At 42.2% G+C, this 15,428-nt stretch overlaps 1 protein-coding gene across 2 annotated transcripts in view; it reads right to left on the bottom strand.

Moving 5' to 3' along the window:
* LOC124046162 (phosphatase and actin regulator 3-like) overlaps window positions 1–11,276 on the bottom strand; it is a 57,871-nt gene extending 46,595 nt beyond the window's left edge. For both annotated transcript variants that reach the window (XM_046366237.1, XM_046366238.1), the window contains exon 1: window positions 10,942–11,276. In XM_046366237.1, coding sequence (XP_046222193.1) covers window positions 10,942–11,053 — 112 coding nt within the window. In that variant the 5' untranslated portion in view covers window positions 11,054–11,276. The remainder of the gene's footprint in view (window positions 1–10,941) is intronic.
* Between the last annotated feature and the right edge of the window lie 4,152 nt (window positions 11,277–15,428).

Below are 15,428 nucleotides of genomic sequence, written 5' to 3'. Positions count from 1 at the left end.
GGCTATACTAGCTAATTTATCAGACAAGATTTGCTTAGAATTGCGTGCCATTATTTTATATTATTTTATAGTATGAAGTATACAGTTGAACAAAGCTGAATTAAATATAAGCATTTTCTCCAAACGATTTGAGAGTACATGCGGGCGGCTATTCTGTGTTGAGGGGTTAACAAAGAAATAGGTACTCCTATATGCTTCATTTAGTCATTATTGTAACTTTAGGTTGTACACACTTCATTAGTCTCTCATTCACAATTTGACAATCACTTGATAATGACTCAAATTTCACAGTGGCATCCCCTTTGTGGCTGTAATGCACAAAAGAAAATCCATGCCTTTTGTGGCCAGTGGCTGCATTGTGCCTTTCTCCCTGAGTGCTGCGTACTCCTAAGCACCTCTCACTCACATGGCTCTCCATGACATGATCGGGTCTTTCTTACAGGCTACAAGTGAAGAAAGACACATTGTGGACACAACTGCGTGTGTCCTTATCCAATTCCGAGGTGCATATCCATTATAAAGACATTGGAAGAACTGTCCACATTTACTTTTCGTCAGCCAACAAGATGAGTAGGCCTAACGAATAGCAAAAGCACTAGCCTATGTCAATCTACTATCCCACATAGTAGAAAAAAATCAACCTATTCTATTCTGTGTGATAAATAAATATTCCAAACATAGTCTGGGGCAGTTGTGGGAGGCAATAGATCTTAAATTAATACAAGCACAAGCATAAAAAAATGTGGCTGACGCAACAGATCAGAACGTTTAGCTTAAAATGTTAATAACTATCAGGCTGTTTCTTCACATTATAAGCGCAACAATGCACACATGGCGTAGGCTATAAGCGCCAATGTTCCATTAGTGGGAAAACACTATTATCAATTTCGTATGCTGGGCATCATTCACAAGTGATAAAATGTCATTCACAAGTGATGGGATCCATTTCTTTTTTTGTAGAGCCCATCACTCTGTTTTCTCCCGCAATTGCATAGCCTATAGAAATGTTGCGCAACATGAGATCATGGGCTCTCATGAAGTGTTTTAGTTTCTCAAATACATTTGCATTCATGTCAGAGTGATTAGAGGGACAATGGAGTGCTGAGAACCAGGCAGTTAACAGCATCAGAGCTGGGAGAAGTCTAATTACAAGTTGTAGAAACATTTCAAGGATGATCAACGGAAACAGGATGCACCTGAGGTCAATTTCTAGTCTCATAGCAAACGGTCTGAATACTTATGTAAATAAGGTATTTCTGTTTTTTATTTTTAATCCATTTGCGAACATTTCTAAAAACCTGTTTTTGCTTTGTCATAATTGTTGAGGAAAAATGTTATTTAATCAACTTTAGAATAAGGCTGTTACATAAACAAAATATGGAAAAAGTCAAAAGCGCCGACAGAGATGGCCGCCTCGCTTCGCGTTCCTAGGAACCTATGCAGTTTTTTGTTTTTTTACGTGTTAGTTCTTACATTAGTACCCCAGGTCATCTTAGGTTTCATTACATACAGTCGAGAAGAACTACTGAATATAAGATCAGCGTCAACTCACCATCAGTACGACCAAGAATATGTTTTTCGTGACGCGGATCCTGTGTTCTGCCTTACAAACAGGACAACGGAATGGATCGCATGAAGCGACCCAAAAAAACGACTCCGAAAAAGAGGGAAACGAGGCGGTCTTCTGGTCAGACTCCGGAGACGGGCACACCGTGCACCACTCCCTAGCATTCTTCTTGCCAATGTCCAGTCTCTTGACAACAAGGTTGATGAAATCCGAGCAAGGGTAGCATTCTAGAGGGACATCAGAGACTGTAACGTTCTGTGCTTCACGGAAACATGGCTCACTGGAGAGACGCTATCCGAGGCGGTGCAGCCAACGGGTTTCTCCACGCATCGCGCCGACAGAAACAAACACCTTTCTGGTAAGAAGAGGGGCGGGGGCATATGCCTTATGGCTAACGAGACATGGTGTGATGAAAGAAACATACAGGAACTCAAATCCTTCTGTTCACCTGATTTAGAATTCCTCACAATCAAATGTAGACCGCATTATCTACCAAGAGAATTCTCTTCGATTATAATCACATCCGTATATATCCCCCCCCAAGCAGACACATCGATGGCTCTGAACAAACTTTATTTAACTCTTTGCAAACTGGAAACCATTTATCCGGAGGCTGCATTCATTGTAGCTGGGGATTTTAACAAGGCTAATCTGAAAACAAGAATCCCTAAATTTTATCAGCATATCGATTGCGCAACCAGGGGTGGAAAAACCTTGGATCATTGTTACTCTAACTTCCGCGACGCATATAAGGCCCTGCCCCGCCCCCCTTTCGGAAAAGCTGACCACGACTCCATTTTGTTGATCCCTGCCTACAGACAGAAACTAAAACAAGAAGCTCCCACGCTGAGGTCTGTCCAACGCTGGTCCGACCAAGCTGATTCCACACTCCAAGACTGCTTCCATCACGTGGACTGGGATATGTTTCGTATTCCGTCAGATAACAACATTGACGAATACGCTGATTCGGTGTGCGAGTTCATTAGAACGTGCGTTGAAGATGTCGTTCCCATAGCAACGATTAAAACATTCCCTAACCAGAAACCGTGGATTGATGGCAGCATTCGCGTGAAACTGAAAGCGCGAACCACTGCTTTTAATCAGGGCAAGGTGTCTGGTAACATGACCGAATACAAACAGTGCAGCTATTCACTCCGCAAGGCTATCAAACAAGCTAAGCGTCAGTACAGAGACAAAGTAGAATCTCAATTCAACGGCTCAGACACAAGAGGCATGTGGCAGGGTCTACAGTCAATCACGGACTACAGGAAGAAATCCAGCCCAGTCACGGACCAGGATGTCTTGCTCCCAGGAAGACTAAATAACTTCTTTGCCCGCTTTGAGGACAATACAGTGCCACTGACACGGCCTGCAACGAAAACATGCGGTCTCTCCTTCACTGCAGCCGAGGTGTGTAAGACATTTAAACGTGTTAACCCTCGCAAGGCTGCAGGCCCAGACGGCATCCCCAGCCGCGCCCTCAGAGCATGCGCAGACCAGCTGGCCGGTGTGTTTACGGACATATTCAATCAATCCCTATACCAGTCTGCTGTTCCCACATGCTTCAAGAGGGCCACCATTGTTCCTGTTCCCAAGAAAGCTAAGGTAATTTAGCTAAACGACTACCGCCCCGTAGCACTCACTTCCGTCATCATGAAGTGCTTTGAGAGACTAGTCAAGGACCATATCACCTCCACCCTACCTGACACCCTAGACCCACTCCAATTTGCTTACCGCCCAAATAGCTCCACAGACGATGCTATCTCAAACACACTGCACACTGCCCTAACCCATCTGGACAAGAGGAATACCTATGTGAGAATGCTGTTCATCGACTACAGCTCGGCATTCAACACCATAGTACCCTCCAAGCTCGTCATAAAGCTCGAGACCCTGGGTCTCGACCCCCGCCCTGTGCAACTGAGTACTGGACTCTTCAACCTCAGGAGGCTAGGTGGTCCTTCTGTAGCTCAGTTGGTAGAGCATGGCGCTTGTAACGCCAGGGTAGTGGGTTCGATCCCCGGGACCACCCATACGTAGAATGTATGCACACATGACTGTAAGTCGCTTTGGATAAAAGCGTCTGCTAAATGGCATATATTATTATTATATTATGGACTTCCTGAAAAGGCCGCCCCCAGGTGGTGAGGGTAGGCAACAACATCTCCTCCCCGCTGATCCTCAACACTGGGGCCCCACAAGGGTGCGTTCTGAGCCCTCTCCTGTACTCCCTGTTCACCCACGACTGCGTGGCCACGCACGCCTCCAACTCAATCATCAAGTTTGCGGACGACACAACAGTGGTAGGCTTAATTACCAACAGCGACGAGACGGCCTACAGGGAGGAGGTGAGGGCCCTCGGAGTGTGGTGTCAGGAAAATAACCTCACACTCAACGTCAACAAAACTAAGGAGATGATTGTGGACTTCAGGAAACAGCAGAGGGAACACCCCCCCTATCCACATCGATGGAACAGTAGTGGAGAGGGTAGCAAGTTTTAAGTTCCTCGACATACACATCACAGACAAACTGAATTGGTCCACTCACACAGACAGCATCGTGAAGAAGGCGCAGCAGCACCTCTTCAACCTCAGGAGGCTGAAGAAATTCGGCTTGTCACCAAAAGCACTCACAAACTTCTACAGATGCACAATCGAGAGCATCCTGGCGGGCTGTATCACCGCCTGGTACGGCAACTGCTCCGCCCTCAACTGTAAGGCTCTCCAGAGGGTAGTGAGGTCTGCACAGCGCATCACCTGGGGCAAACTACCTGCCCTCCAGGACACCTACACCACCCGATGTTACAGGAAGGCCATAAAGATCATCAAGGATATCAACCACCCGAGCCACTGCCTGTTCACCCCGCTATCATCCAGAAGGCGAGGTCAGTACAGGTGCATCAAAACTGGGACCGAGAGACTGAAAAACAGCTTCTGTCTCAAGGCCATCAGACTGTTAAACAGCCACCACTAACATTGAGTGGCTGCTGCCAACACACTGACACTGACTCAACTCCCGCCACTTTAATAATGGGAATTGATGGGGAATGATGTAAATATATCACTAGCCACAGTATATAATATAATGTTACTTACCCTACATTATTCATCTCATATGCATATGTATATACTGTACTCTATATCATCGACTGCATCCTTATGTAATACATGTATCACTAGCCACTTTAACTATGCCACTTTGTTTACATACTCATCTCATATGTATATACTGTACTCGATACCATCTACTGTATCTTGCCTATGCTGCTCTGTACCATCACTCATTCATATATCCTTATGTACATATTCTTTATCCCCTTACACTGTGTATAAGACAGTAGTTTTGGAATTGTTAGTTAGATTACTTGTTGGTTATTACTGCATTGTCGGAACTAGAAGCACAAGCATTTCGCTACACTCGCATTAACATCTGCTAACCAGACAGTAGTTTTGGAATTGTTAGCAAATAAAATTTGATTTGATTTTTGATTTGATACTTTCCGAATGCACTGTTTATGACAAGAATGAACACAAAGCTCAAACGTGAGACTTTATAATTAATATAAGTGCTTCAATCTGATCGCAATGCATGTTTTAAAGTCACTTTAATTCATATTATTATTAAGTTGTAGGAGGTCTCTTTCACAGACATGTCAAATGAGAGGGTAGCTAAGTCAAATTATTGGTTCATTCAACTCGTGTTCATACCACATTCCAACCATATATTTTTTTGAAATTTTACCCCTTTTTCTCCCCAATTTCGTGGTATCCAATAGTAGCTACTATCTTGTCTCATCGCTACAACTCCTGTACGAGCTCGGGAGAGACGAAGATTGAAAGTCACGCGTCCTCCGATACACAACCCAACCAAGCCCACTGCTTCTTAACACTGCGCCAACCCGGAAGCCAGCCACACCAATGTGTCGGAGGAAACACCGTGCACCTGGCAACCTTGGTTAGCGCGCACTTCACCCGGCCCACCACAGGAGTCGCTGGTGCGACTCCAATGAGACAAGGATTTCCCTACCGGCCAAACCCTCCCTAACCCGGAAGACGCTAGGCCAATTGTGCGTCGCCCCACAGACCTCCCGGTCGCGGCCGGTTACAACAGAGCCTGGGCGCGAACCCAGAGTCTCTGGTGGCACAGCTGGCGCTGCAGTACAGTGCCCTTAACCACTGCGCCACCCGGGAGGCCCTACCAACCATATTGTTAACAAAAAATATGCTCATTATGTGGTGGAAACATGGAAATGACCTGAATGAAGCTAATATATGACAGTATTTCAAGTGCCACAGATGACTGGGGTTATTGACAAATGCCTATAAGTCTCAAGCCGGTTACTCAGGACGATAGTAATTGAAAGCACCTTCAAGCGCAGTTGAAAAGACAGACGTGCTAGGCTTCTAGCGTTGCTGTAACTTCCAGTCCATTGTCTGCATGACTTGACTGACAGCACTGAGCACATCATGACTACTTCTAGTTTACTACTCCTGACGACAGGTCCAGGCTGGTGTCAGGATTCCTTTCCAACTGAAAGACATTTTCTCACTGCTGCTGTCCCATCTTGTCCAGTGAGGTCCTCACCATGGGCCTCAGATCTGAGGCATTTTCCTAATGCCACTTCCTCTTGATACCAGCTTTTCTGCTAAAAGAGCAGTAGGAGTGCTGATTTAGGATCGGTTTTGTCTTTTAGATCACAAAGAATAGGATTACATGGACAGGGGGGTCCTGAGACTCTTGATACTTACGGCCCTGTGTCTCCTTTATTTGGTGCCTTGGTGCTCAGGAGCAGGAGGCAGAGAAGAGGTGCATGAAGTGTGAACTCAGTCAGGTCAGGGAAGAGGAGGCACATTAGGCAGCTCTATGAACAGTATACCTTGGTTGTATTCGTTAGGGCACATTGTACCAAAATGTTGTGCAACGGAAACCGAAATAAAAATTGTGTTTCTTATTGGACAACTTCAGATAGTACCTCCATGTTTATGACAATGTTCTTACGTTTAGTAAATACGACCCAATTCAGTCCATCTTGTGGAACAAAGCCTTCGAGCCTTCGAAGATGAAGTAAATCTCTGCTTGTGTAATTTTTGTAGGGCTTCAACACCTTTTTTTTAATCAAGAATAAGTCCACTACTGGAAGTTTTTCCTGCATGGGTAGGCCTTTTGTGGATTCCTATCTTTGTTGTTGAGCATCCTCCTCCTACTGTCATTTGTTCGCTGAATCAATCAATCACATTTATTTATAAAGCCCTTTTTACATCAGCCGATGTCATAAAGTGCTATACAGAAACCCAGCCTAAAAACCCAAACAGCAAGCAATGCAGATGTTGAACCACAGTGGCTAGGAAAAACTTCCTAGAAAAGCAGGAATCTAGGAATAAACCTAGAGAGGAACCAGTCTCTGAGGGGAGGCCAGTCCTCTTCTGGCTATGCCGGGTGAAGATTATAACAGTACATCGCCAAGATGTTCAAATGCTGAGGTCTATCTTAACTTGCTTAATGAGCATTTGAGCAGATTTGTATGGTGTGAGTGTGGTGGTGTGTGTGCGTGCGTGCATGTGTTTGTGTAAATAGTTTTATGGTATCATTTTATTTGGATAGTCCACAGTAGATAGTTTGTAGATGTTTATCTAACTGTACTATTCTGAAGTCTTGCATATTGTCAAGGTTTCTGATAAACTTCACTTGTCTACATTCAGAGTGAAGGGGGGGAGGTTATGATGCTTGAGCGTAAACTCAAACCTTTTACATTAGCAATCAAAATGCTGTTCTTTATAATAAAGAACGCTTGGCTAATTGAGCATGTACACAAAATAATCTGAGTCACAACAGTTTAAAATATCATGATGGGGAAAGATTATACATGCGCTTGAAAAAGTCCTTGAAAATGGTTGAATTTGACCTGCCAGTGTCTGTTTCGAACCCTGTATATGCTACTTGCTCAACCCGCAAATGAAAGATAAAATCATCTGCTATTGTCAGTATTTTTTAAAATTCTGGCCAATAGCTTTCCGTTGACACTGGCCCGGACTGCTGACAAATTTACCTGAATGTCGAACCCTGTGTTGTGCAGTGTGTGTAGCCATTAGCCAAGTGAATGAGAGGCTAAACATCTGCCGGTAGATGGAAAGGCAAATAAAAGGGAACTACAACGTAGCCTATGCCTACCTGGCAGAATCATGATCATTTGCATCAATGGTCATTGCACCAGTGGTCATTTGTTTTGAAAACTCCCATCACAACTGCACGACACTGCTAGCCAAACACAACTTACACTGGTGCTTAACTGAGTTAAAGGCCAACTACAGAGAAAAAAAATTGACGTTTCTCTGATTTTTCCCAAACCCCAAGAATTGTCCCCAGATGTGGTTTAAGCATTGTTGAGGACTTAGCGACATCCAATGTTGCTTATTTCAAATATGGCTAGTAAATATTAGCCTTGTTCTGTATGGAATACGGTTATATTATGGGACACAGGCCAGGTTATTATAAATTATTTAAAAAATTGGTGCGAGCAAATCATTTGCTGGTGCCACTAACTGAAAAAGTTAGTGTAGAGCCCTGCATTACCGTGTCAAACATAGGTTTGTTCACAACAATGGCTAGTGTTACATACACATTCCAACTGGAATATAAGACCCTGCAGTGTTTTCCCTAAAGGTCTTTAAGCGGGGTGCAAACCCCCCCAAAGTAACATCCTGTCCTGGCAACAACACCTCAGACTAATATTTCATATAACCCATAGTATTTTAAATACAAATCAGCCCTTGAAATAATACAAACTTAGTGGTACAGTACATTGCCCCGACAAGGATAGAGGGTAAAATTGCCTTGAACGTTCTACAACTAATATACTCACACTCTCTCTCTCTCTCTCTCTCTCTCTCTCTCTCTCTCTCTCTCTCTCTCTCTCTCTCTCTCTCTCTCTCTCTCTCTCTCTCTCTCTCTCTCTCTCTCTCTCTCTCTCTCTCTCTCTCTCTCTCTCTCTCTCTCTCTCTCTCTCTCTCTCTCTCTCTCTCTCTCTCTCTCTCTCTCTCTCTCTCTCTCTCTCTCTCTCTCTGCAGCTGCAAAGGCCACTGTGTAAAAGGCTTAGTAATCCTTTGGCAAAGACTGTGAGCCGCGACGCTCACACAGTGATGATACACTGAGGACGGACAATGTGTACTTTGGGTCACCAGACACTGCTATTGCTCTCTTGAATGCCACAGAACTGTATTTACGCTATAGTCCATTAGCAGTGCCCTGTGAATGGGTGCAGGCTACATGTGTAGGCACATTCAAGTATAAGACACAGTTATCATAGCCACTGCTTCAATGCTTCAGGACAATAACCTAAAACACAAGGGCCAAATCTACACTACAGTTGCTTACCAATGTTATGAGTGTTCGAGTTACAGTTTTTTTTACTTAAATCTACTTAAAAATCTATGGCAAGACCTGAAAATGGTTATCTAGCAATGATCAACAACCAATTTGACAGAGCTTGAAGAATTGTGAAAAGATTGGGGCAAATGTTGCACAATCCAGGTGTGGAAAGCTCTTAGAGACTTACCCAGAAAGACTCACAACTGTAATCACTGCCAAAGGCGCATCTACAAAGTATTGACTCAGGGGTGTGAATACTTATGTAAATTAGATATTTCTGTAATTAATTTTCAATAAATTTGCAAACATTTCAAATAACATGTTTTCACTTTGTCATTATGGGGTATTGTGTGTAGATGGTTGGGGAAAATAATCACTTTAACCCATTTTGAAATCAGGCTGTAACACAACTAAATTTGGAATTAGTCAAGGAGTATGAATACTTTCTGAAGGCACTGTAGCAGTCTTTTTTTAAAACCTTTATTCAACTCAGCAAGTCAGTTAAGAACAAATTCTTATTTACAATGACGGCCTAGGAACAGTGGGTTAACTGCCTTGTTCGGGGGCAGAACGACAGATTTGTACCTTGTCAGCTCGGGGATTTGATCTAGCAACCTTTCAGTGTGTGTGTGTGTGTGTGTGTGTGTGTGTGTGTGTGTGTGTGTGTGTGTGTGTGTGTGTGTGTGTGTGTGTGTGTGTGTGTGTGTGTGTGTGTGTGTGTGTGTGTGTGTGTGTGTGTGTGTGTGTGTGTGTGTGTGTGTGTGTGTTAGAAAGGGAGAGGGAACAGTAAAAGGTCAAGAACCTGCTCAATTTAGCCATGAATATGCCATAAACATACTGACTTCCTAAACTGATACAGCCTGGCACCAACACTTAATAGCTGTCCAATAAAATACTTTATTAAACGGTTTAAAAAAGATATATATTATAACAAAATGCCATTAAGCTAGCAGACTATTGCCTAAAAGCACTTGAGAATAAAAATGCTTGGTTGGTAAATAACATGCTTCTAGGCAGGGAGGGCCTGTTTATTTATGAAGGGTAAGATCACCCATATAAGTGAGAACAGCTGAGAGGTAGGCTGAGAGGATGGTTAACTTAAAGGGGAGTAGCCTATGATTGCTCTAGGTGCTCTGTGCACACCTGCATGGTCCACACCATAGGGAATTATTCTATATGTCGGGCAGCACTGACGTCGAAGTCTTTGATCCTATACATCACGTGGAACGCTGGGTCATTGATCATAGGACTGTTTGATCAGCTCAACCTCAACATGGGATCCAATTGATGCTGCCAAGCGCAGTGGCCGAGTCGGGATAGGCAAGGGTCCATTGAATGAAGGTCCAATATATGCTACCACCGAAACCGAGGCTTATGCAGAACGAAATTGCTCAAATAATAATTATAAATGTGTCTGCTCAATGTCAGTGTCTGTGCGCTCAATGTAACATTGAATCCTAATATAACCTAGCGACGCAAAAATGTGTCTAGACATTTCGCCTAAAATGATGGACCACACAATGAGCTTTCTTCACTGTAGCCATATGTATGTCATCTTTGCGTCCAATCTTATTGGGCCTATATATAAATGTATTTAAATTGATGCAATGATGTCTGAAATATTATGGGTTTGTGTACAATAGGCTTCGCATTATAGGCTCAAGTTAATTTATAATCTTCACATTTACTGCAAAACCACATAGCATTTCACGAACAAACAGCTTATTTTGGGAGAGCATCCATTCATTGAAATAGAACTGGAGGAAAATGGCAAACGCGTCATGATATTTTCCTACCAATTGTCTGCGAATCTTTTTTTATTGTGTTTTCTGTCAAATGGAAGCGTGGAGTACTTATTATTCTGATATGGTCCTCAAATCCCATTTAGCAATTGGGGATGGCTTTAGGAGACTACTGTAGCCTATCGCCAAAACGATGAAAATAATACAACGCCAATACATTAGTCTATAACGTTTGAATATCCAGATAAAAAAAATCATGTATCTTACCTGTGCTGTGCACTAGATCGATGCCGGACTCTGTGAGTAGGTTTGGGTCACTTTGAGATCTGCCTCTATGCAGAAGACAGCCATCTATTCCATTTCCATCGGATGTAGCCATTGGGGATAGAGCACATGAATACTGAATCAAATATTCAAAACCCTACCAGAGGCAGGCAAGGTCAGAAGTAAGCAGCAGTAGTGCAGATATAATTCGTTCTGACAACAGCCGCTTTGAGCATCTAATGGGGAGCCATGGGTGCTGAGCAGAAATTCCTAGTATGTTGGAGCCACTGAAGTATAATAAGAACGGTTGAAGCGCGCGTGTGTGTCTGTGCGCGCTCGTGTGGGCGTGGGAGGGGTGATACGGATGTGCCGGTCTATATGTCACTACGGCCTGATTGTTCCTCGCAACATTGTAGCCGGCGTACCCCCTAGCTCGATTGTCCATTGTTTGTAATCTATGTATGCTTGTGTTCCCTCATATGCTTTATGTATTGATTTGTTGTTAATATATAAATAAATAAAATATTTTTTAAACATTGTAGCCGGCGACACAAATTTAGGCCAGGCCGCCTACTTACACAATCTGAATGTATTAATGTAGCCTACTGATTTATGATGCTGGTTTGGTCTATATGGATGGTGATGAGGTTGTATAGAGCAGAACATCAACACGTGGTGAAATTGGTTCATTGAATAAATCTCAGGACTAACGTTATTAGTTTTGAATTGTTTAAAAAAATACTGCAATGTATCCCAATATTTCAATGTAATGCATTTATGAATGGCATTGAAGGGATTCAGAGACAACAGCTGCATAGGCCTAGTGGTATTGGCTGAAGGGAGATCAGTAGGCCGATTGATATAGTAGAGAGCTTAATAGACAGAAATGTCTAACATTGGCTTTAATACCTTGAGAAACGACAATGTATCCTAAGCCTCCTGCTCAACGACTGTATAGGCTATGAAAAACACATACATTATTATATTATATTCAAATGTAAATATGTTAGGTTCAATTGATCAAACAATTAATAATACTTAAAAATGTAAGGTAACAAGCAAAGCCATTTTAGACTTTATGCGCATATTTTGCGCCTTGATGATTGTCCATTGGAAGTAATTTCATCCTATTGGTCAACCCTGCTATGATGCGCCGATGAGGAAGTAGTTGCCGTTGCAGAGATTTTGGATATACTGACAAGATACACGTGTCTCCGCCCTAACAAATTGGAGTCGTTGTCCACAAAGTGGCACGGGGGGCTGTCTAGCTCCCGCCTATCCTTTCTTTGGATTGGTGGATACATCTCATTGTTGTAAACATTCTGAATCGTCGATGGGGGTTTGTTGACGTCAACCGCCTGTATTCAATGAATGGCGAGAGAGAGACACTACGCCGCTAGCCTCACGCATGACTATGCATAGCCATCTAGAGACAACTCCAATATGAAGTGTTTTTTTCTTGCCGGGATGTCACGTGTCCTACTTATATCAGTACACTATTAACAACGTAAGCATTACGAAACTTTTATTCAGTCAAATAAACCTCACGCAGCAAATAAGTCATTCGTTTTTTGTTGTTGACAAAATTCGAAACTCTTGACCTCCACATCAAATGACTGTGATTGGTTTACGAAAATACGCCACCTGTTGGAGGGCGACAGATTTTCCGCCTAGTTGGGCCACTCTTTCTCTGCCTGTCTGGTATTAGAACATACTGTACTGTCTTCCGTATTAGCGTTACTGCATCAACATTCGCGTTCTGGCAGCAACATTAAGACTTCCGGTTTTCTGCTTTTGCTTCAAAATAAAAGACAACGGTAAAACGCTATGCGTATGATACGAAATCAATAATAGTGCATGATGTTAAAATAATGATACAAAATTAAAACTACATATGGGGAAAATCTAAATGAACATATTGTCTTACTGAGAAAAAACTATTCTATGGGCCGATGTAAAAGTGGGGTTGGGAAGTAGACCCTACGTCTGGAGAATGTATGTATGGTGTCATTTCAAGGGGCACGGAATAATAGTGTTGCTGGTCTTTTACTCCGCCCATTACATTGGCCACAATTCAAATCACTGTATTACATATTGGTTTATAGAGAGACAGCTATGTAGAGGATTTCTCACTAGGGTCTGTAGAATATATATACAGTGAGCTCCAAAAGTATTGGGGCAGTGGCACATTTTGTGTTGTTTTGACTCAGTATTCCAGCACGTTGGATTTGAAATGATACAATCACTATGAGGTTAATATGCAGACTGTCAGGGTATTTTCATCCATATTTGGGGAACCATTTAGAAATTACAGCACGTTTTGTACATAAGTCCCACCATTTTAGGGGACCAAAATGATTTGGACAAATTCAATTATATGTGTATTAAAGTAGTCTAAAGTTGAGTATTTGGTCCCATATTGGCCCCATATTCCTAGCACGCAATGATTACATCAAGCTTGAGTGAGAAAGTTACAGAGGCACAAATATCATACCCAGACAAAAAACTCAATAAGGTCTGTAGAAACTACCTCCAAATTAACCGGTGCTATCCACGTAGTAGTCAATGCTTATATACACGCTAAACTATCAACACTCAAAATCAAACACACGAGGCAAACTTTTTAGTCTAAACGAAAATCGTATTTATTTAAAATGTAAATGTAATGAATATCAACCAGGCTATAGGTACATTCACTTACAGTCACCAATTTTCTTAAATGTGTCAGTTGAAATTGATGGTCTAACACACTTTATGATAGATTCATTCGTTTCAATCCCTCATTCGTTAAATTAGCGATGTACCATTTTGTTTCATATGGAAAACCTATGTCAAAATCAGTTGCATTTTAAAATTAGATTTTCATATATCAGTTCGGAGAAAATACATTGCAACTGTGTGAATGTCACTAGCAATAGAATGTATACATGTGTCACAGTTCTCTTTAAGACTAAATCCATTTCTCCTCTCCACTCTGTTTGATTGGTGTTTTTGTATCAATTAGTTTGTCTTTGATTGTGTTGCACTGACTTAGCTTGTGCTGTCACCCTCATCTCCTATTTCATTACATATGGGTGACGGGATCAAGGAGATGGTCAACTCAACCTGTTCCTCCATCGGATTAACAAGACTGAATGTAACCTCTATTCTAGTCCCACATACTGTACTCCTAAGATTTTTAACACTACATTGAGTGACAAAACGTTTTGGCAACTTCCTCCTAAAATTGGAAATCACATTTTTTCTGCATAAACGGAATGTATTGCCATTGAAATAGCATGGTAATCCAACATCCCACATTTTTTTTGTGATTCTTAACAGCACAAAAAGGTTGACATCAGCAAGAGCAGGGCAGGTCAGGGTTTAGGATTGGGATATCCATCCAGTGTGTAATGAAGTTTTATTTACATCATTCCAGCAGCGCACAACTTGGGAAGGAAGTACATTTTCTTAGAAATATACCTTTTCCCTGTGCTTCTCCAAGCATGCACTTCATATAGCCTCGGCCTATTGCCTAGTATTAGGCTATGGATCATTTGACTGAGACCACACTAAATATAGGGTCACTTGCTACTGCGCGCCCAGCAGAGAATCAGGGATGAGAGGCAGCACATACATACATTTTACTTTGGCACCTAGATTAGTTCTCTCTCTGTAAGCTAATATGGAATTTATGGGCCTATTTGTATTGTATTGGGACCAATGGAGTGGGTGGAATAGAAAGTGTTGCCGGGCACGTACTGCAGACCTCAGTCCACCATGGAATAACACCATACAGTGCATTCGAAAAGTATTCAGACCCCTTCCCTTTTTCCACATTTTGTTACGTTACAGCCTTATTTTAAAATGTATTACATATGTTTCCCCCCTCACCAGTCTACACACAATACCCTATAACAACAAAGCAAAAACAGGTTAAGACATTTTTGCAAATTTACTAAAAAAGAAAACAGAAATACCTTATTTCCATAAGTATTCAGACCATTTGCTGTGAGACTCAAAATTATGCTCAGGTTCATCCTGTTTCCATTGATCATCCTTGAAATGTTTCTACAACTTGATTGGAGTCCACCTGTGGTGAATTATTTTGTTTGGACATGTGGAAAGGCACACACCTGTCTATATAAGGTCCCACAGTTGACAATGCATGTCAGAGCAAAAACCAAGCCATGAGGTCGAAGGAATTGTCCGAAGTGCTCCGAGACAGGATTGAGTCAATGCACAGATCTGGGGAAGGGAACCAAAACATTTCTGCAGCATTGAAGGAGCCAAGAACACAGTGGCCTCCATCATTCTTATATGTAATACGTTTGGAACCACCAAGACTCTTTCTTCCTAGAGCTGGCCGCTCAGCCAAAATGCAGGGTGGGACTAATAACAAGGTAACTAATGTAAAATATACTGTGTCCATCAAAATATATATAGGTTCAAAACTTGTGAAACAGCACAGTTAAAAATATATGACAAAAATAAATCCAACTGGATGGTCT

Source organism: Oncorhynchus gorbuscha, linkage group LG10 (genome assembly GCF_021184085.1).
Source record: "Oncorhynchus gorbuscha isolate QuinsamMale2020 ecotype Even-year linkage group LG10, OgorEven_v1.0, whole genome shotgun sequence".
Lineage (NCBI taxonomy): Eukaryota > Metazoa > Chordata > Actinopteri > Salmoniformes > Salmonidae > Oncorhynchus > Oncorhynchus gorbuscha.
Note: the sequence above shows the minus strand (reverse complement) of the source record. Positions and strands in the feature narration are given on the sequence as shown.